General features: G+C 45.6%; 1 protein-coding gene across 4 annotated transcripts in view; it reads right to left on the minus strand.

Annotated features, from left to right (window-relative positions):
* Positions 1-531: 531 nt before the first annotated feature.
* The window catches only part of LanB2 (laminin subunit gamma-1), a 335,820-nt gene continuing 313,703 nt past the window's right edge, over positions 532-22,648 (minus strand). For all 4 annotated transcript variants that reach the window (XM_055064956.2, XM_055064957.2, XM_050168405.3 and 1 more), the window contains 6 exons: positions 16,533-16,655; positions 14,223-14,337; positions 13,339-13,538; positions 12,612-12,770; positions 11,880-11,979; positions 532-2,997 (listed from right to left, as the gene is read on the minus strand). In XM_055064956.2, the coding sequence (XP_054920931.1) occupies positions 2,744-2,997; positions 11,880-11,979; positions 12,612-12,770; positions 13,339-13,538; positions 14,223-14,337; positions 16,533-16,655 (951 nt within the window). In that variant the 3' untranslated portion in view covers positions 532-2,743. The remainder of the gene's footprint in view (positions 2,998-11,879; positions 11,980-12,611; positions 12,771-13,338; positions 13,539-14,222; positions 14,338-16,532; positions 16,656-22,648) is intronic.

The following is a 22,648-nucleotide window of genomic DNA, read 5'->3' on the forward strand; positions in this document are numbered from 1 at the left end:
TCATTTGTACATAGCCATCATCATGTTCCCTGTTCTACTTCTTCGCACATGAGCTGGCATGTTGCCTTTTATGGGAATAAACAGCGATGGACAACTTGGTCGGTCTCAGTATTATAATATATATATTGCAATAAGCAGTGGTATCCTCCGGACCACCATCCGTTGCACTTTGCTCCTAGAAGAGGCAGGATGTGTTGACTGAGCTCGTGAAAAAAAAAAAAAAACTTTGGAGTGTGGTGAACCCGATTTAAATCATGGATGCGTAACCGTAAGCAGGTGCGACGCAATGCCAACACATTTCCCTCGCGTTTACTGCTAAATCGCTACTGAATTTGTTCCGCTGGCCGTTGAAATGCGCTCACAGTAGCCGGCAATCGAACCCTTGACCTCGTGCGCTACGGCAGCAACAGGCGGTGCTTGGCTTCATGCTTGAACAGCAGTAGTGCAGGAAGGCTTGTTCCTGAGGGACAATTGCTGCTGACTTTTTCAAATAAATCGGCACCTTCAACTATGAAAACAGACGTACAAACAACGGGTTTAATTGCTCTTTATTAAATGCACATGACAAAAAATAATTAAGGGACACATTCTTTGGCACTGGTTTCAGTTTGGCATTCAGCACAGTGGCAGTCTCGAAACAACCAGTACTTTTGATCTCTTACAATGACTTAATTTTTTTGAGTAACAAGTCAAAAAAAAAGAATCCTAATATGTCCAAAAGGTTACACAAAATGCAGAGAACAAACAAAAAAAGGAAATGAGATGCATCCTACAATCTCTTAGTATACTATTGCACTCTGTACACATGATGCTTACCTGCCCAAGCAGATAGTAATATAACAAAGTGGTGGTTTTTACTGCAGCACGACACGTAAAAGCGGCGCCCTTTCTGGCGCGCAGCAGCGTCAATTGGTCGGTGGAAAGCGTCATTCCGCGCGAGCGATGAATGCGACGTGTACAGGGCGCAGGGTAAGCATAGTTTGAAATGTGATTATGCGCAGCTCTCGCAGAGGACGGCTGCAATAAGTTAAAAAAACCTTCACATGCAGTTTCCGAAATGAGGCGGAAAAAAAAATGGTTCCACTCGAGATTGTTAGCACTATACTAGCACGTGAGGGTATGGGGAGGGGGGGAAGCCTGGCTGAAGCTCTATACGACTCGTGGTTCGCGTCGATTGTTCACTAAGCGACTTGAGACGACTGAGCAACACTTTGAGGTCGTATAAGTTATTTTTTTTTCTTCCTTACACATCATTTAAGCGCGATCTACACTCTACTTAGAAGAAACATGATGCTAAGCTACCTCGTCCGTGGCTTTGCTTCACAAAAATACGCCCACAATGCATACTCCTCACGGACCTGAAGGGCTCATTCACCACAGTGTAAAGAAGGAGGCACATATAAAATGCAGTCATTTGATTGAGCGAAATGGCATGTTCTTTTGTTCTTGTGGTTTTTTTTTACTTTTTGCTTGTGACCTGGGAATAAAAGAGTAAGTAGACATACAATATATCTTTGAAGGTGACGAACTCATTTTGGACCACCCACATTCATAGCAGATTTGTCAGCGGTGTTTTGATAAACGAGGCTGGGAGCGTGGCCAGTCGAACGTTGATTATAAGTGCGAATAATTTTTGCTTAGAGTAAGACATTTTCACAACATGCCAGTATTATTAGCGAAGAAGACAACATAATCAGGATCCGCTTACTTCCTTGAGCTATGTGATCGCGCAATGCTCCGAAAAAAAAAAAAAAAAACTCAATTTCTGAATCATTACGGCATCCTTCTGGCCTGTATATTGTCCAGCAATGCCTTTCTTTCCAAAACGCTGTTTCCATTAAGTAGGGACACTTGAGTGCATTTTCTATATCAGTGGCACTAATGACGCTAATGCTTCGCTTGACCACGTAACCAACAATGACAATGGGCGTTGGACAGGGTTCTCTTCTCGCTGGCATAGGCTACATGTGTAAGCCCTCTTGAAGAGCGCTGTTTTGCTTGTAAAAAAGTTACCAGTAGACAAAGATTCTTGTCTCTCTTGGACGTGTCATCGCTAACTTATAGACACAAGGTTTACAAATATCTGTTTCACAGCTAGCCCATGATATTTTTCCGATTATGAATTAAAATAAGAAGAACCACTCAACTTAATAATCCACTTCGTGGTCCTTTTCGACTTTTTATCCCACATCGCGTTAAAGCTTGCCGAAGTTGTTTGCCATTGGTCCCCAGAAAGGATGAAATGAAGAGCGCATTTCTAGTTTGCCGATCATATGCAGTCGCACTAAGATGATTGCCAGTATTAGCCGTCACAATGACACAGATCAACGGAGGGAGCTACAGTGTTGAAGTACACAGTTTCGTTGCACATGTTCGAGGGGGCGACAGAGAAACGAAAACATGCCGTCCATGTACGTGATAGTTGTTTTTTTTACGGTGAAATTAAGTAAAAGCAAAGCAAGGAATAGCCACATACGACGCACATACGGTCCGTTTCAAAACGACCATGCCCTAGAGCTACGAATGTCTCTTCCCTAATGCGCATCGAGAACCTCTGCAGATGTCGTTACGCCACCATACACTGGTTTCCCCAACGACGTCGGCGGAGGCGGTCGTTCTCGCCTGCTCTGTCCTACCGATTTCATCGTGAAGGTTGGCTTCTTCCTCTCCCCCCACCGTCCTTCTCTCCCTTTGGTGTCTGCGCTCCTCCTGCTGCTGGCACCCCGCGTGCAGTCTCATCAAATCAGGGCTCGAGCTTGATGCGCCGGAAGCAGCGGTCGGGCAGTGAGTCACTGATGTCCTTCACGTTGGCCACATCCCTCTTGAGCTGCTTGATCTGTGCCTCGTAGTCGTGCATCCAACCCTGCTGCTGCTGGCGCGCGGCGCGCAGCTCATCGAGCCGCTCGTCGAGCCTCGCCTTCTCTGCCTCACGCTCAGCCTCCATCAGGCGTCGCTCCAGCTGGTCGAGCCGGCCTGGGTCCACGCTATCCACATTCGCTGCGCACAATGACACAAAGGAAAAGTGTTCAGCACACACTGTGCGACTGATACAGGCTGGAACAGCGTTGAAAGCTGTCATCTGCAGACAGTTGGGCTAGTTGCTATAATATTCATGGCATTTGAAGCCCAAACTAAGACACAACAAGCGCGCACTAGTTAAACTTGTCTACATATGTTTTTGTTTGCGCTTCAATATCACAAATGCGCTTTCGTTCGGCATCACATTCGAAAAGTGCACGATGGCCACACGCACGGCATACCCATACAGGGATCCGCATCCTCTCGTCTTACCTGCAAAGACTGCATGGTGGCAAAACTGCAGCTTGGTCACGGCACTGTATGCTATGGCAGCCTAATTCGGGGTGCAGGTGAAGTAGCTCCAAAAAGCATCACGTGACATCACTGTGACGCTTTTGAGAGCGACGCACAGCTGTGGCCGAGTTTTGATGGAGTGATTGGCTGGCTGATCGAATGGTTGGATTTAACACCCCAAAGTCGCACACTAAAGGCAGGTAAAAGACGCCGTAGTGGAGTACTTTGGATTGATTTTGTTTTTTTTTGTTTTTTTCGCCTCAGGTTTTTTTCAACGTGCAGCGTAAGCGACAACACACGAGACCTTTTGCATTCAGCCGTGGATTGCAGCCGTCGCGGCAGGGACTCGAACCCGCTACCTCGTGTTCTGCAGCACTATGTCATAGCCACTGAGATATAGCGACGGATTTAGATTGAGTGGGTTAATCGGCTTTACAACTTAGTGAGATTACAATCGACATTAGGGAAATTAAAGAAAAACGCCTTACCGATATTGCCAAAAATCAGATTCCGTGGCCAGTCTAGAAATTAAGGTTACGACGTGCCAGGAGCAAATTGCCCACCTTGAAGCAAGAATTTATGACCTGGAGAACCGAAGCAAAAGGTATAATATCATTTTTATGGACTACGTGAAGCTGAAGAAGAAAAAACCGAATCGCTAGAGGGTGCTGTGAACAATGAAATAATAAAATGTATTCTTGAGCTACAACCATCGCCTGGCAAGGTCACGCCTGTTCCTGGATTCAGCTCCTAGATTCAAGAGACAAAATTATAATTCTAAAGCAGGAAAGCAAACTGAAAGGCGAGGATTTTCGGGAAGAGTGCAGGAAATCGGAAGAAAGCTATGGCAAAGCTGTAAAATAAATTGAGAAAACGGCGACAAAGCCTCACTGGTATATGATAAGCTATATATAAATAAAAAGGCATACATTTGGTGCGAAAACAAAAATGATAAAGTACCTGTTCAAAGAAACGAAACCAAAAAGCGAAACACTGCGGCAAGCGAAACCCGACGGCTAAGCACGCGAAGCCAAGTGTCACTGCCACAGACACAGCTGAGGAATGCGACCAGATCCCTCATCTAGAAACCACACCCGATGTAAAAATCGCTAGGTCCTCCAAAAATACGGGAGATGTAACCAACCAGAAAAAACTGAGGCTACTTAGCATAAGCGCGCGCAGTGTCACTAATAAAATAAATAAGTTAGAAACCATACTTATGCAGCATGATCCTCACATCGCGGTGATAAGAGAGACCTGGCTGAGAAAGGAAATTAGTAACGATGAAGTCTTTCCCTCATGTTACAATGTGTATCAAAAAGACAGAACTACCAAAGGCAGGGGGAGTAGCCATCCTTGCTAAGCCCGAAGTAGAAGCTATGATTACAACTGATGTTGGCATTCTTGAATGCTTGTGCATACAGCCTGCTAGTAACAGCGCAAAATGTAGACAAGGGACGAGACAAGAAGACACCACAAGCGCTGACTTTCAACAACGTTTATTCCAAAAGAAACACGGCTTCTTATAAACATACAGTTGTCCTGTTGGGGACATAATTTCATCTTATACGCATGTTACAGGCCTCCGGATGCGTGCCTGGAATACTTAACTGTGCTCAAAGAACATATGTCACTGTATCATAATAAGAAAATTTTCGTGGTTGGAGACCTTAATTTGTCAAGTGTGGACTCGGAGGGACTGGCCTGTTCCCAGGCCAGTAAAGATGCTAACATTATTTTTGATATCGTGCTCGCTCACGAGCTAACTCAAATAATCATACAACCCACACCCGTACAAGGACATGCAAGCTCAGTTGTAAATTTGGTATTTGTAAATAGGACTTTTTCAGAACATACCATTCTAGTGGAACAAGGGCTGTCCGATCATGAACTTGTAAGTGTGTCAGTTCTTCTTAAATGTATTAGCTACCAAAAATCTCCCATTCCGTATTTTAAGGACTATTCCCGAGCTGGAAACCGTACTTGCAGACTTTGATGACGGCACCCTAAAGACATGCGCTCTTTGGGACAAATTTGTTGAGATGTGTCATTACTGTATGAACAACTTCATACCGAGAAAACACAAACATACATGACACAGGAAATGACATACATGACACGTGAAATTTTTAAATTGAAGAGAAAAATTAAATGGCTAAGAAAACAGCATGCGCAATGCAAAGTTATCAGCAAACACTAAAGAATCCTTGCCCAAGCGATTCATCACGCAAAGGATTACTACTTTAAACTGTAATGCCCAATTTTATAAAGATAGATCCTTCCAAGTTCTGGAATTATCTTAGTGAAAGCAAGAAACCAGTTTCGAAGATATCAGTTGACGGTAGCATGGTTACAAATTATGACGATATAGCAAATTATTTTAATGCCTATTTTCATAGCGTGTTTTCAGTATCTGGACCATGTACGCCTACCACAATCTCATTTCAACCACGCGAAGTCAATTGCATTTCATATCCTGGTTTAGTTTCTATGCTTTTAAACTTAACACGAAAAAATGTTGCGGTCCTGACGATCTTCCCAATGCGTTTCTTCGACGATATGCCGAATGTGTTGGCAAGTTTCTTTTTATTATTTTTCATAGTTCCTTGTCAACAGTAACCTTACTGCGTGACTGGAAGATGGCCCGAGTAATCCCCATCTTCAAGAAAAGCGACAGATTATTACTACCTAATTACAGACCCATATCTAACTTCCTCATGTTGTAAACTTATAGAACATATTATAGCCACTCAGATTACAGAATTCCTTGACAAACACTCCATATTAGGAAGTTTTGAGCATGGTTATAGAAAGAAGTATTCGACCGTGACGCAACTCGTCACTGTTACGCATGAGTTTGCCAAAGGTCTTGATAATTATGTTCAGATAGACAATTTTTTTAGATTTCTGTAAGGCCTTTGATAAAGTTCCTCATGACAAACTAATCTACAAACTAAACAAAATTGGTCTTCCGAAGGTGTTGGTAGCTTGGATAACTGAATATTTGAGAAATCGGGTACAGATTGTCACAGTCAAGGATCGAAATTCACGCCTTCTACCAGTTACATCGGGTATGCCCCAAGGCAGAGTACTAGGGCCTTTGCTATTTTTGTGCTATATAAATTATATCATAGATGTAATTGATCCAACTGTTCAGATTCGATTGTTCACAGATGACTGCATTTTATTCCGTGAAGTTTGCGGCATGCATGATCAACAAGAACTAAAAAATCTAGATTACATATATCGATGGTGCAACAAGTGGGGCATGGTTGTAAATGCACAAAAAACAGTTTCCATCTGTATAAATAAAAAAAAAACCCCTTTTCAGTATGCTTACTCCCTAGGTTCATCTACAGTTAATCATGTTGATAGCTACAAATATTTATGTGTAACATTAACTGCTAACCTCTCCTGGAATTCACACATTGACAACATTTGTTGTTCTGCTTTCAGAAAGTTGTGTTTCTTAAGACACAAGCTTCGTAATTCACCACCAAATGTAAAACTTCTATACTATCAATCACACATCACACCAAAGCTAGAATATGCAAGCATAGTGTGGTACCCTTACACAAAACGTAACATTGATAAACTCGAAAGAAATCACAGAAAGGCCGTTCAATTTATCTTTTCTAAATTTCGTCATGTGGACTCTTTGTCGGAACTAATGATAGTCAATAACATACCCCCACTTCAGTACAGAAGAAGGCAATTTCGCTTGGGCTTCCTGAATTCTCTCCTTAAGCAGAAATTCACTATTGACCCTTCATTGTATTTATACCCCTATCAACAAGGAATACACGACATCAACAACCAAGATCTTTTAACGCCATATTTCGCAAAAACAGATGCTTATAAATTTTCTTTTCTCCCGCGCACAGTGTCTCAATGGAATCCTATACCAGAGCATGATCATCTTGCCATTGTGTAGCATTGAGTACATTTTCCCATTGTGTTCATTTTTGCTATTTATTTGTCTCTGGATGTAATACACAATGTATGTTCACCGTTATGCTCAATGTGATTTGTTAAAAAATAAAAATGCCCGTACTGCTTGGACCACGTTATGTGGTTTGCGGTATGTATAAATAACTAATTAAATAAATAAATAAATAATAAATAAGTGTAGATAAGTATGCCGCGAGATGTCCAGCGTTCACTCAGTCAAAATGAGCATTTGTAATTGTCGTTTTCCGCTCGCGTCTTAATTGTTCTGGCGAAAATTAGCTGTTGCTTGTGTCCGCGTCAGCAGAGATCTTTATGTGGAGAGGAAGAGGCTTACCCCCGAATGCAGAGATCTAACTTGGATCGGGCTTGGACTTGACTTGATGAAGTCGGCCCGAAGCAAGAGGCGGACTTCAAAACGCCCAAGTCGGCTTTCGCGTTTCATAGACGCTCAAGCTGGCTTGCTTCGTCAAGTCAAGACTGTGCTTCAACGCAAAAGCAGGTTGCTCGTCTGTGTTCGAGGTTAACAATACATTTATTAGCGTAAGGGATGTTTTACAGCAAAAAAGTATGTATCTTTCCAAATTTCCACCAGGGCATAAGTGCTGAAGTATAGTTTGCTTAAACTTATTCCATCTGGCTACGTCCGCCGCTGCGATGGGCAGTGTTGCTTGTGGAAAGCGCGCATTCCCGGCGGGTTTAGGTGGTCTTCAAATTTCGGTGTTTTGGCGCGCTTTCTGAGTTGCAGGTTTCACCATTTTTTCAGGTCGCCGCTACACTTTTAGGCGATAGTGTATTTGAGTGCAAATAAATTTTATCGTCACACTTATTTTGGTTTTAGCTTATCTTTAACTCTGAGGTATTGTTGCGTGTTTGTATAACTGGCCGTAGAGAAGCGAACGAAATGGTTGGTTCGTATGGTGGTCTTTAAACGGCTTTTGTTCTCGATTGCTGCAAGACGTTCATGCGCTGTCTGGGCCGGCAACCGGATACAAGAGGCCGAGACGAGGCACACGGTCGGTTTCTGAGGGAGCTCGCGCGTCCCTTTTCGCCTATAGGCATTCCAGAGGAAGGCGACGGCCCTTGTTCTGCTCGGGCTACGTGACCCTTTGAAGAAAAGACCAACCTATTAGAACGCACTAGGCCGGAGGCACAAGCAAGAGAAAAACTGCAACCTGTGCTGCGAACGAAGAGTACCGAGCGCCGTAGAGTCCCCCTACCCGGACCCATATGGGTGACAACACCCGATAAAAAACAAAATAAATAAATAAAATGACACGTGCAAACGATTTGTCTACTTCGCATGGAGGGTTTGTCGAGAACGACGAGAGGGAGAGTGTGGCACAGTCGTAAACATTGCAAATTGGCAGTGCGTGTCGTCTGCTAGGAAAGTGTCGTCTGTTAGGAAAACAAGTTTTGGGGCTCGCGCGACAGCCGCGCGCTGCATTTGGTACGAAATTGCTGTTCTGTCAACAGGATTTGACGCTGAAATGTCGCACTCACGTACGGTCTGCTTCAAAGAGAATGCACTGCAACGCAAGACGGCACCCCGTTTTACAGAAGACGAAAAGAGCCTGCTGACGACACTCGTGAACGACTACAAGCATACTGTGGAATGCAAGAAAACTGATGTCGCGTCGTTGACCAAGAAGAATCAGACATGGAAAGAAATAGCAAAACGTTATAATGCCAACCACGGGATTACGCGGCGCAATCACCTGCAACGGAAAAAATGCTGGACGAACCTGAAGCAAAAGCGGAAAGAGGAAGCTGTGAACGAAAAGGGAAAGCGCCACAAAACTGGTAAGCGCACATGTACTGCACGACTGACTTATTTGGGCTACTTTTTATTATGTTAATGCGCATGTTTCGTATTCGGTGGATGAGTGCGTGACAGTTCGGCATGCTGAGCGTAAATATGGTCGTGACCGCTAATAACTGGTGATGGCATGTGTAGTCACAGGAGATGAGAAAATACGCTCGCAATCAATCTTTCCGCGACTGCGGGAAGCGCACCAGCATCGGGCGCGGGTGCTTCGCGATGAGCAGAGTCACTATCCAACTGTGCGGCACACTGTTGACTGAGGAATGCGAACCGGACCTACGGTGACTGTTTGAAACGTGCCAGCGCCGTAAAACATCACAGCCATCAGCAACTGCAGCATGGGAGGCACACAGGCGGTCCTGTTGTCCCCGCTTACCCGGATAGGCAACATAGCGAGAAGTCGCACGGCGTTCTTCGTGAATCTGTAGCGACCGAGGAATTGTTCGTCGCCGTACAGCTCCATCGGATTCCCTCGGTCACGTAGGGTGGGTCGCGGAATTTTCGGCAAGGGCTGCGCCTCTGAAAATGCTGTATCCATGGCGTGGCAAGCAAACTCGAAAGCAGCCAACCTACGCGCGACGTCCGTTCGGGAGGCTGCCATGTTGGAATAACACACGAAGTCAGTTTCAAGCTAGCCCGGGAGCAGACTTGAAACTTGAGGGGACTTCGACGCAGCCAAGTCATTCGCAAGTCGTCCGCAAGATCAAGCACGATTTACATCGCGCGGCGAAGCTGTCTTGAGACTGCCAGAAGTCAAGTTCGAGCCAAGTTAGATCTCTGCATTTGGGGGTTATAATATTGCCGCGACAACTTCGTCACATTCAAGTTGCACGCCCTTCGTATTGGACACTGTGCACGCCATACCGTGGTGGTGTACAACAGGACACAGCAATCTTCATGGCACGGGTAGCCGGTTGGACCCGCATCGCACCCGCCACGTGCACGAGGTATCACGCGAGAAGAAAGAAGACTGTTTGAGGCCAGTTTTAGAACGCGACTGCCGGAAATTTCTTCACGACCACAGTGACTTTTAGTTGTAGGCACAGGTTCGCCCTTAATAAATATCATTGTTTTGTTAACCTGTGCTCCTCAACATCGTTACAATATGCATCACACGTGCTTATGCACTTTATGCATTGGCATTTATTGGAAGACGCAAGTGTTTTGGTTGCCGCATTTACTCGTAGGTTCCAGAAAATCAGCGGGTTCAAAAAAAAAAAAGTTTCCTTCGAATGAAAGTGGACTGGAAGAAGCAAACGGCAGCAAAATGAAAACGACTTTATTACCTCCTGCCATGCTAGTTGCTGGTAATTTTTATATCTGCATGACATGATTATCTTATTTCACATCTTCGCTTGTCTTTTCATGTACTCGTGGCATCTTCGCAGGCGCGCCCGTACCATCGGGCCTGGGGCCGTCAGACGACTCGGGGTGCATGAAGGTTGTTTGTGAAACCGGATCCCTGATCCAGACCAATCGCACAGAGCCTTACTCGTATGTCGATATGAAACATAGATAAATCACATAGATGTGAAGCTGTGCTGCATTGCCCTATCAGCGCGCCCGTGCACGCATGCACGCGCACACAGGATGATGATGCAGCATACGGCGTGTGAGATCGTGCTTCTTGTTTGTGTCTTGTCAGACGTGTGCAGTGCCTTTCCATAAGTCTGGTTCAGTTATTTATCGAATCGTGGTTTTGGCACAAAAAACCCAGAATTCATTCATTCTGGTTCAGTTATTTCAGTACTAGACTTTAGAGAATCGTAGCGGCAGCAATACGTGGGTGAACAGAAGGAAAAAGGCACACGAGTGCTCACGTGTCATCTTCATTGCATTGCCACCGCTGCTGAAAAGGTGAAGAAGCAACAGCTTCTGGGTTTCACCGAGAAAACTTTTTAAATGGAAACCCGCTGATCAAATTCACAAAGCTTTTCACACTCAAAAACGGTTCTTGATTGGCCTGCGCCTCAGATCACGTCGGTTATTGCGATTGTATGGTCAGCACAGGAGCACTGGTCAAGTATGAACCGCCCTTACATGTGTAGAGCTTCGCAAATGCGACATACGACTATGTGCGGTCAAAAGCTTCTTTACGTAAGAGTCATCGGAAATTGACACTCGCCGCGGGGATGATCTTGTTCTCACGGCAATCGTTACCGTGAGTGGCCGTCGTTCTGGCAACCACCTCACGCCAGCGATCGCCACGGCGATGACCAATCCCAAACCGTTTTTACGCTAGTGTTTTGTCAATACGCGCCCTGGGGCCCTGTTCCCGAACGTTTCATTCGTAAGTGCTGTTTGCCATTGGCTGACCTCTTTTGCTAATACGTCCCAAGTTTACTATTAGCTTGCATCTGTTCTTACAAACAGTTATAGCGTAAGGATGTTTCTGTGAACACGGGCCCTGAATGTTTGCTGCGGCAAGCGACAGCTAAAGCGGCTCAGCTTTACACCAGTGTAAAGTAATTCTTGTTGTTAGCTTAAATGGGGTATAGGGGAAAAAAAGGATGGGGCAGACGTACGATGATTGTGACTGTCCCTCTTGCATAGGGAGAAAGATACGAGGGCACATGGAGAGAGAAGGGGAATGCGACACACATGTCAAATCAAGAAATGGCTGGAGCTAGGACTGTTCACAGTGAACGACATGCAGCATCAACAACCTCACACACAAGGGCACAGCTAGCTCCGAAAAGATCGGTTTGCCAGAGCACCTTGTGTGCCTCGGTAGTTGCGACATGCGCCTAGTGGTAAAAGACAATTGTACGAGTCCACAGTTCGCAGCCCATACCTAAGGCCTTGAGGATTTCGTTGACTGTGGCAAGTGCAGCTCTGACTTTGTCCGAGGCCACCTTTGCACCTGTCCGGGCTTCGTTGGCTTTTTCCAGGGCCTGTGCAGTATAGGGCCCGATGAAATGTTAACAAGTGCGGAACATTTTCTTCGAGGTAAACATTGAAAGTGTTAAAATAATATATGCCAAATGTCAGCATAATGTGAGCATTCTCAGTAACATTATATGTGGCAGCAAGTCTCAAAAAGAAACGCACAACGCAAACGTAGACTGAATTAAGCTAGCGCGATTCACTGGTTCCCCCATTGATATGTAACTGTGTTTGTTCTCCGAACAGCTGGCACACACTTTAAAGACGTGTGACCTATGTGACTTCAGTGCACGTAGCACACTTATTCCGATGCACAGTAACTTGCACTGGTTGGCTGCTCAAAGTCGGGCAATGCCAGACACCACAGGACAGTAACGCAAAGAAAGCATAAACACCAATTTATAATGCAGTGCAGCGAGTGCAGTGCAGCGAGGCCTGGCTGATGCGTGGGGAAGAAAATACCGGGTGCGCATTGTCTGTTTTTCACTGTTGTCTGTAAGCAACCTGCCTTACCCTCAGGCTACACATTGTGCGCCACGTTACACACCACAAACGGTGCATAAACGGTTCAACTATGCGACGAAAGTGATGAAGTGAATAGGGGGGGGGGGGGGGTTGGGCTCTTGTTTAGAAGACTCACCTGCTTGGCGAGTGCCTCGTCCCCGCGGGCCTGCTCCTCGAACTGGCGCATGCGTGCATCAGTGTCCTCGACCTTGCGCGCCAGCTCCTCGGCTTCGTCTCCCAGCTGACGCGCCGTCGTCTTAGCGTTGTCTGCTTCATCACGCACATTGATCGCATCCTGCAAAATGAATATGGCATACCAGTCACGTGCGAAAAAGTAACTCGCTTATATCTGCGAAACGACCTCAGAAAAATTTCAATTGCGACTTTGTTGCCGATGTCTTGTTTCTGGAGGCCTGCCTCCTGAAAGAAACATCGCCAACTCTCCGGCAAAGAAGAGGAAAAAGAGAGAGAGAATGGTGGCAGCAGTGGAAAGATGGACCGCCAGTAGTATGGCAGTGGGAAGATGCGTGACAGAGTGCTGTTAATCAGTCTCCTTTGCACGTAATGCAAGCCTTGAAAAACGATCCGTGAAGCTCATAGGTACCAAAGTGAAAAAAGAAAAGCAAGGTTCCAGGTAATGGCTAAGAAACGTCGTTATGCAATTCCTCCTGCCAACAAAACTTGTGCTACACATGTGCGGCAGCATCCATACGGACCGTCGATTCACATTGCACCTTGTCGTACCATGTGCGTGCGACATGCATGCGCACGTGGTACAGCATGCAGTGAATACAGCATGCGTGCCTGCTGTATTCACTCACCAAAGCCGTAGCGAGGCTGGAAAGAATGGCGGTGGAATTTACCTTCGACGCTTGCTCGGCGATCCTCTGTGCCTCCTTTGCGATGTCGCTGGCCGCGTTCGCGTCGGCCTCGGCATCCTTGAGCGCGCCCCGGGCATCCCGGGTCTTGTTCTCGGCCTCCTCGATGAGCGCCTGGATCTCCGGCACACGTTGCAGCGCGGCCGACGCTTTGTCCTTGCTTGCCTTGACGTTCTCGTCAAACTCTGCGCGATTCGACACCACCGTGGCGAAGTTTCAGTCAATGTCGAAACGCATTCGATCCACGGTCAACGTCGCCACTATCCTTGGCCAATGGCGGCGCCTCAACAGCCGCGCTTACATGGACGTGACAGCAGCACATCGCGTTTTTGTGCCTGCATCAGCGCATGAACCCTCGAGTGATGGCATCCGAAATGGGCTTGTGCCTGACTTTAGCGAGCCTGTCTCGGGCACCTGGGTGGAGGAAAGCAAACGCCAGACGTCTTGCTTTCGCTTTCTCCCCCCTGGCGGCGAGGCAATTAACTCATGAAAGGAGAATTCTCAGTCTCCCCCCTGCTGGCGCACTAAGGCCAAACGTCTATATAGCGCATCGTCCTCCTTCACGTGAGTACAGTGCACCAGAATTATGATGCGATGGGCAACTGTCGCTCTCATGTAAATGCGGCTACTTAGATCTGGCCGCATGGAGCGCATTTGGACGTGTCGGCCCAGCCTCAAAATGTGCGTACTCGGGTAGCCAATCTCTGCATATAATTTTTTACTTGGTAAAACAGTGACAGCCGCAATCCAAATGCCAAAACGCTGCCTGCGTTGGCCTGGCGTGTGAAAAAAAATTATAATAATGAAGAAATAGCTGCAACACTCAGTCTGCAGGTTATTTTAATACCGCCTCATTGCGGAGGACGTACCTCTGAGCACCTTGAGCGTGTTCTGGGCTTCCTCAAGAATCCTTTCACCCTCGGCGGCCGCCTCCTTTGCTTTAGCGAAAGCCGTGTCCACCTGAGCCAGCAGTCCGTCGGTGATCTAAAGGAATGAAGGTGCAGGAGGGAGGCAAACTGGCGGTAAATCTGGAACCTGTGCGGAGTAGCGCGATGCATGCTCCAACACTAACGTGCCAGCATCTTAACGTTGTCTGGCGAAAGAGAGGAGGCAGCGTCACTACCTCATGCTTCCTCTCTACATAGTCATATTCGCACTTCACTTGCACCTTGCTGCGCAGTAGTATTCAAATAACATCTGCCACTGAAAGTAACATTTACATTCCTTCGGTATGTGGGCTCGGCGCGCAGCGATCTTTGGAAGCCCCCCCGCAAGTGAAGGGCTGAAATACAGGTATTTCTTCAATATCAATGCCACAGTTTCTTTTTCGTTTGTAACGTTTGTGTTCTTGGTAGGCGCTCTACACGTGCAGTCTTACATATGCTCCACTATGGCACTCTTTTCTATACAAGCAAAACAAAATATAAATAAATTATACTCATGCATCAAGTGCAGTGACTGGTCTGGGTGCAAAACCATGCTCTCGTGCAGTTCTCGAACTTGTGTCACTTTGCAACCATGAAAAGAAAAACTTGGCGCAAGGCAGCCAGTCTCACTTTATTCAGACGACCATTTATGGTATCAACGAGCGGTACGAGAACTAGAGAACAAGGCAGCTTCGGAGGGCGTGTAAAGCCCCACGGCGAGTCACCACAATATGGCCGAGCGTGTTGTGCGACCGATGAGCGCTGCCCCTCATCTGTCGATATCGTACATGCCAGGCGTACAGGTTGACTTTAAACAGAGGTGTCTAGTGATTCCCTTCTCTTTGTTCACTGACAGCACACAGGAGCAAATATCAGTACATTGCGTCCAAGCGGCCTGTCCGCGCGTGCGCACCTTTCATGGTTCCGGAGAAAAAGTGTCTTAGTATGCGGCAAGAAATACAGGTGACGGCATTGTGTAGTCCAGGACATACAGTCAGACTGCGTTTCAAACCACATATTTTATAAAACCCTAAAAAAAGTTTGCCTTTTATCTAGCTGTGGTCATTTTTTGCAGATGCTCGAGTTACCATGTCTCGATGTATAAGCGGGTCTCCTTCCCTCCAGCTATAGTGCCGTTCTTGCTTCGTGAGCCGCTCCGTGCTTGTTTGTGCTCGACTGCTCTTGCGTTGCGTCGTCACTCAGGTCGACTCGTTCGCACGTCATCTTTTCGGTCACGTGTAAAACCGTAGTAGATTTAGTTTGAAAAGAATAAGTTTCAAGACTGGCGTGATTGAAGAAGAATCGCTGTTGCGACTGGCGTAAGAAGATACCATGTGCACTTATCGAGTTCCAAACTGAGTTTTGGACTCCGGCCGCAGTGAATATGTGAATTGCGTTCCACGAGGAAGTCACGTTTGCGCGAGCTATCGCACCATCACCGCTCCGCAGTTTGTTTTTTGTAACCCTGTTTACGCTAGCTTGTAAAAGCGCGCTACGAACAGCGTCAAACCAAAGCAACAAGTACAACAAACAGGGAGCTACTTACAACAGACGTTTATTAAAAACTTAACACAATATATACCGAGATGCGAGAGAAATTACGTAGGTCAGACGGGCCAATGCCTAGACGACCGGCTAAGAAAGCACGGTAATCTAGATCGCAAGAGAGGCAAGCACAATAAGGCTTGCTGCTGGACTAGTTGGTTCATGGTATATAATTAGGAGCGCAAACAAGGACATGAATAATTAAGACTGAGCAACACAAGTGCTCTACGAATGACAATAGAAACCTGCCACGTTACTGTAGGAGCTGCGAGCGATCGCCGCCTTTTGATAACTGGAGCAATAATGGGGACAAGTGCACGCGGGAAATAATCGAAACAGCCGAAATGCATTCAGATGAAGATGACCTGCATCTTTGTCGGGTAAAGAACTCTGGCAGCTCGTACATGCTCCTCAGCCACATGCATGTTATCTTGGTTTTTCCTAGGCATACAGCGTTAATCTTTCATCGAACGTCAGTTGGAAGCGTAGCGCCATGTTTGTTGCACCTGTTCCTTTGCTTGTATCCTGTCCACACTTTCGCAAATTTAATATGAATTATGAGCTCACCTTACGGGCCTCAAGAGCACGGCGCACCCCGTATTACACATTTGAGAGCATTTCCCGTTATTTAAGTAACAACGTCTTGCACGTTACAGTGAGACTGCTGTGCCTATTTGCCCAGGCATTAGGAACAGTGCGCGCTCGTACCTGCTGTTGGCGGTGTGCTTGGGAGAGGAGATCCTCGGCCTCCTCGCGTTGTGGGCCCACCCTCTCCAGGACGGCGGCGTGCTTGGTCAGCAGCTCGTCGGCTTCCTTTTGGATGCGACCAGCCTGCGACGGTCCCCGAGACGGTGAGGCTCGAGCCTGTACTTGGCAGTGTTGCTCTTAGGACTACCTCGAGCACATTCTACTCACGCTTAGTGGAACAAGTATACACCATAGTCTCTCGTAAAAAAGAAGCAAAGTCAGTGCTCATAACTTACGGTTTGTATTGCAGGCTCCAGTATACTGGCTCTTGGCCGCAATCGGTATCTACACGTGAACTTGCGTACACACAAAAAAAAACTGTTACACTGGAAGCATAGCGCGCAAAGGACGATCCACAAAGACTAACCAGGACAACCCAGTCGAAAAAAACAATTGAAACCATTTGGAAATATCAATGGGTCCAACTGGAAACGACAATTTCCAATTGGACCAAGTGTTATCACCAACAGGACCATTTGGACCAGTTAGAACGGCCAATTGGTTCATATGGAAACCCTCACTTCCAATTGGGCCAGATGGAGTCTCCAGCAGGACCATTTGGGTAAATCTGAATTGCCACATGGTCCAAATGGAGTTATCAAAACCATTTTGACAAAATTTAAGTGAGAAAATGTTAATGTCTCTTGTGTACAAAATTTGCAGATTTCTCTTTTCTTTTTGAGATTTCTCTTTTGAGATTTGGAAGCGACATTCGAGATTGGATTCGTGAGATTGGAAGACACTATTTGGCATTTGGAGGGCAAGTAAAATGTAATTACCGACCGTAAAAAAAAAAAAGTGGTCGGTCTATTTATCATGTTAAACAGCAAAAAAAAAAAAAAAAACTTTCACTGCTTTATGTGCTTCTTAAACACACGACTCAAACAACTTTTAGGCATAAAACAATTTGTAATTTAGCAATATTGTTTAAATTTTATATTTCACATCTATGAAATAATTCTTCCTTGGAATTAAATTTTGTCTCAGCGTCATTTTTCCTTGGCGACCGAACAGGACAGCATAATCGACATCAACATTAGCAACATGTGCTCATGTGTGTAGCAACCATGGCAGCAACAAAAACAGTCGCTGACACTCGTGCATGCGTGCTGCACTGCATTCTGCGCTTTGTCCTGTTCGCCTTGCGTGCTTCGTGCGACCGTCTGACAGCACTATGATCAACCACGCGTACGTGCGGTACGAAATCGACAAACATTTGGCAATTGTGCCAGTGACAAACATAAAGAACTTCAAGCCTGAAGACGACTTTTCGGCGGCTTTTTATATGGTGAAGTGGACGGACGCAGCCGGCACGTGTGCCCACTACTTTGCCAGAATTTTGCAGATCGAAGGTAAGTTTCCGCGTTTCCAAAGCTCTTGTAATTATTTTGCATTACTGCGCTACACGAGTGCACGGGTCACGCACACTCGTTTGAGTTAAATGATCGCACACATATATGTATACGCTTTTGTGTAATGTAGCAAATATGCATGATGCACTGAACTAATTTCGACAAAAAGGTTTCAAGTGTATTGCATGAGCGTTTTTTTAAAAGCAAGGTTTCCCGAGAGCGTCGTGACAGCACTGGTGAAACATATGAATCACTACGTGGGGGAGAACATTGCTGACATTGACAGAACAGCGAAAAGGTATACTGATTAGAACAATTTTCTTGCATTTGCTGCTTGAACCTTAGCTACATAAACCGCAAATTGTGACTCTCTTAAACCTGGTTGGATTGCTGAATATTAAAGTTGAGGTGCCTTTTTATCCAATATCAGCTTGCCTGTCTTGCCAGCTTTTGAGGGCAACAGGTTTTTCAGGATTCTATACACAATGCTGTCTTTCTTTTTTATCTATTTCTGCAGGTTGTGGCGTGACTAGACCGGAAAAGGACCATGAACAGTACCTCGCATTGCATTTTTCTTAGTAATAAAGCTTCAAATCCTACTTTTCACTTGTTGCCTCATTGTCACATGTAGTTATCATCTTAAGGAAGTAGTGGCTCTTTGTTGTACGTGTGATATGATGTGAAGCAAAAAAAGCATGGAAAAGAGCATTAACCCTTTCGCTGTCGGACGTTTCTGGCCGTGACGCACCCCCAGTGTCGGCTTGGTTTCAGGGAACGAGCATAACAGGGAATGAACATAGCAATTTATTTTTGATTATGATTGGTATACAAATAACATAGTCAATGCAATATGCACATTTCAGTGTTCTGCAGCTGTTGTTAGTAAACATCATCATCATCATCAGCCTGACTATAAAATCCGTTCAACATCCGAATCTGACGATGCGGAACCCTCTTCCTCTCATGCGACTTTGTCCGAGTCCGAATCCGAGCTCGGCTCGTATTCTGAATCGGAATTCAGCCACCGCTCCCACGAGCAGACGAAGGTCCCGCGCGCCTAGCCATCCGAAAGTAACCGCGCGCAGGGAGGATGCGCTTTCAGTCGCCCGCGCAACGGAGAGAAATGTGACGTTGCGTGATCAAGAAGACAGAGGGAGATGGAAAAAGGCTAAACAAAGTTCGAAGGGCTTTACGTTTACTGCTGCAAGTCGGAAGCGAGGGTGCGGCGAGAGAGCGAAAGCAGCAATCGAGTCACCCTTTTTGGAGAGGCAACGGCACGTGCGCCTGAACTTGACGCGCCGTAGCAGGCACACCAACAGAAGAAAAATAAAAACCTTCAAACCAGTGGAGATTACAGAACAACCCTTGAACCCATAACCACACGCGCGCGACGCATGATCCAGCGAACGCGGAGCCACCGCGCCACTCAGCAAGGAGAAAGTGGGGAGTGGCAGTCGCACCGTACTCTTCAATACATGGATTACCACAGGTCGGAGCGAATATACGAACTTGTAGAAAGAGTCAACAGATGGCATGGCCAATCCAGGAGCGCCTGCTTTGCGCTCAGGCGCGAAATTTTGAACACACGATAGAGAACGTACCGGTACGTCAGTGACACCGTGGGGGGGAAGCGCGATGACGTACCGGTACGTCGGTGACAGCGAAAGGGTTAATGAAGAGATTTGCTTTTTGTGCTGTTCATATTGTTTTGCATCATATTAGATCACAATATATATGAACCAACTTGCCGAGCAACATGTAACCATGTGGTTCCTTATTGCTGTGCTAGTTTGCCAGATTCACACAGTGCAGGCTGTGCACAGTCAAAACCATTTGACCCGTCGAGTGGCTCCATTTGGACCATTTGGTTCCATGCCAATTAGCCCAATTGGTTCTATGCCAACTGCACCATGTGACCCAATTGGCAACAACCAATTGGTTCTATGCCGACTGCACCATTTGATCCAAATGGTATACAACCAATTGGCCCAATTGTTCCAACTGGCCCAATTGTGTACAAATACACAAATGGAACTAATTGGAAACAAGTGGAAATTTTCCAATTGGGTCCAATAATTTTTTTAAACTGGGAAGGGCTAAGTGCGCAAAGGACGATCCAGAAAGACTAGCCAGGACAAGGACTAAGCGCGCAAAGGACGATCCACAAAGACTAGAGAGGACATCTTCCAAAAAAAAAAAAAAACAAGAAAGTTTAAAACATGCTCTATCACAGAAGTGTTCGGACTTATGATGACATATGGCGATTAGTCCTTTCTGCTTTCAAGCATTCTGGGCAGACGTGCGCAATAGTGACAAAAGCGCAGGGAATTCTTTACCTACTGATGACCGACTAAGTGCATGTACGTGAGCAAGGCTGAGATGCATATGCGAGTCAGAGGTGAGAAGTCTGCTGTCTTGTTTGGTTCTGCAACGTGACATAAAAGAGCACTTCCAATAGGCTCACTGTCCTATGATTTCAATTTACTACAAGGTAAAAGTTTATTGCCGCCACAGAAAAATTACACTTTAACCGTCCTTCGAGCTTATCAATTTTTTGTTGTTGTTTTTAAAAAGGGCATTATGCACGACGAGTATTTTTTATTTATTTATTTACAAAATACTGCAGGCCCAAGCTAGGGCCCATGCAGGAGGGGTAAAAAAAGGTTTACACAAGCACTGGCAAAACATCAACCAGAAATCATCATAAATAATGGAGAGAAAAAAAAATATATACATAAAGATGACACATAAATGAGCACCTTATGGCCGTGAAAACAATTGTGAACATTGAAACTTTAGGAAAAACAGTCCTTTGCAAGAAAAAACAAGAAAAGCGCTTCACATTATGACGTCAATGCCTCGAATGAGTCACTGTTTTGAAGCATACATAGCGGCAAAGCGTTCCACTCTGTAATCGTTCGTGGAAAAAATGAAAACTTGAATGTGTTAGTACGTGTTCTAAATGGTGTTATCGATTCAGCATGACGATTTTGAGTCAATCGTGACATCAGAGGTTGGACGTACGGAGCAGGGTCTAATGCGAGATGGTTGTTGAAAAAGAAATTTTAATCTCAGAATTTTTTGATGTAGCTTAAGTTCCTGGATATTATTTTGTTGCATCGTAAAGGTTGGGGAGTCTGTCATGTGGTATCGAGAAAAGATAAACCGAATTGATTTACGTTGAATCATTTCTAGAGCATCAATGTTTTTCTTAGTGTGTGGGTCCCAAATAACACATGCCTATTCGAGGGCAGGTCTAATGATTGAATTATAGGCCAACAGCTTGACGGATGGAGGGGCTTGTCTCTGGGGAAGCATAACTTATGGAAGGCGGATGTGCATATGTTAGATACGTGGTTATTCCAACTGAGATTCTTTGTTATTGTTACGCCAAGGTACTTATATTCGCTGACTTCTTTGAGTGGGAGAGATGATAGCGTGTATGGAAAAGAGAAGTAATTTTTCTTTCTAGTTACATTCATGCACACTGTTTTTTCGTAGTTTAGCTTCATACCCCATTGGTTGCACCACTGAAAAACATTATTCATTCAATTATTTAGAAGCACCTGATCGTCTAGGCTATCAATTTCCTTAAACATAACGCAATGGTCAGCGAATAGCCTTATTTCGACAGGTTCAGGGATAACATCAACAATGTCATTAATATATATTAAAAAAAGCAAAGATCCTAAAACACTTCCCTGAGGAACACCTGATGTAACCGGAAGTTTGGATGAGCAGTAAGGAATGCCTCCCTAATCGCACCGTGTTCACTTCAGCATTCGACATCGCTGGCTCTTTCTAGTGATGTCGAATGCTGAAGTGAACGTGGTACGATTAGGGAGGCATTCCTTTTCTCTTGAAAGAAAAGGAAATTTCATACTCGTGCATAATGCCCTTTTTAAAAACAACAACAAAAAATCGATAAGCTCGAAGGACGGTTAAAGTGCAATTTTTCTGTAGCGGCAATAAACTTTTACCCAGTGGCACATGAAGGCAAAGAAAAAAAAATTTTACGCGACAAAGTGAGAAGGAAAAAAGTTATTAATTGTTTAGATAGTGGAGTTTAATGTCCCGAAACTGCACAGTATGGGCCACGAGGGACGGCGTTGTGGAAGGCAGTGGGTTTAGCTTGGACCACCTGGGGTTATGTAAATTCATAAAATATTTTGGGGTTTCACGTGCCGGAACTACGATCTTGATTATGAACCATGCTGCGGCGGCGGTCAAGCTCGCAACATTGCGCGTCGCACTGGACTATTGCCGTGGGTCTCGGTTCCTCTAAGGTGCTCCTACATCTAAGTAGGAGACGAGCGCTTTTTTATTTATTTATTTCTACCCTGTCTGAATGTGGCCTTCGCAGCAGGGAATCGAATTCGTGACCCTGTGCTCAGCATGAGAATGCCATAGGCTTTCTTGATTCAAAGCATAGCACCATGCTCGATTCCAACGGAGGCCGGCACAACTTAAAATTGCGCCTCTGAAATGACATAAATGACTGAGAAATTAAAGTGACACGGTGGCACTGAATAACGTCACGTAGCACACGCCGTCTGGTCTCACATTCTCTACCCAAGCTGGTCTTGGGGCAGCAGTGACTTCTTCTAAACCACAGAGCCGCGAGGGTCGCGTCACAAGCTGATCTACACACACACACACACACACACACACACACACACACACACACACACACACACACACACACACACACACACACACACACAC

Source organism: Dermacentor andersoni, chromosome 1, assembly GCF_023375885.2.
Source record: "Dermacentor andersoni chromosome 1, qqDerAnde1_hic_scaffold, whole genome shotgun sequence".
Classification (NCBI taxonomy): Eukaryota; Metazoa; Arthropoda; class Arachnida; order Ixodida; family Ixodidae; genus Dermacentor; species Dermacentor andersoni.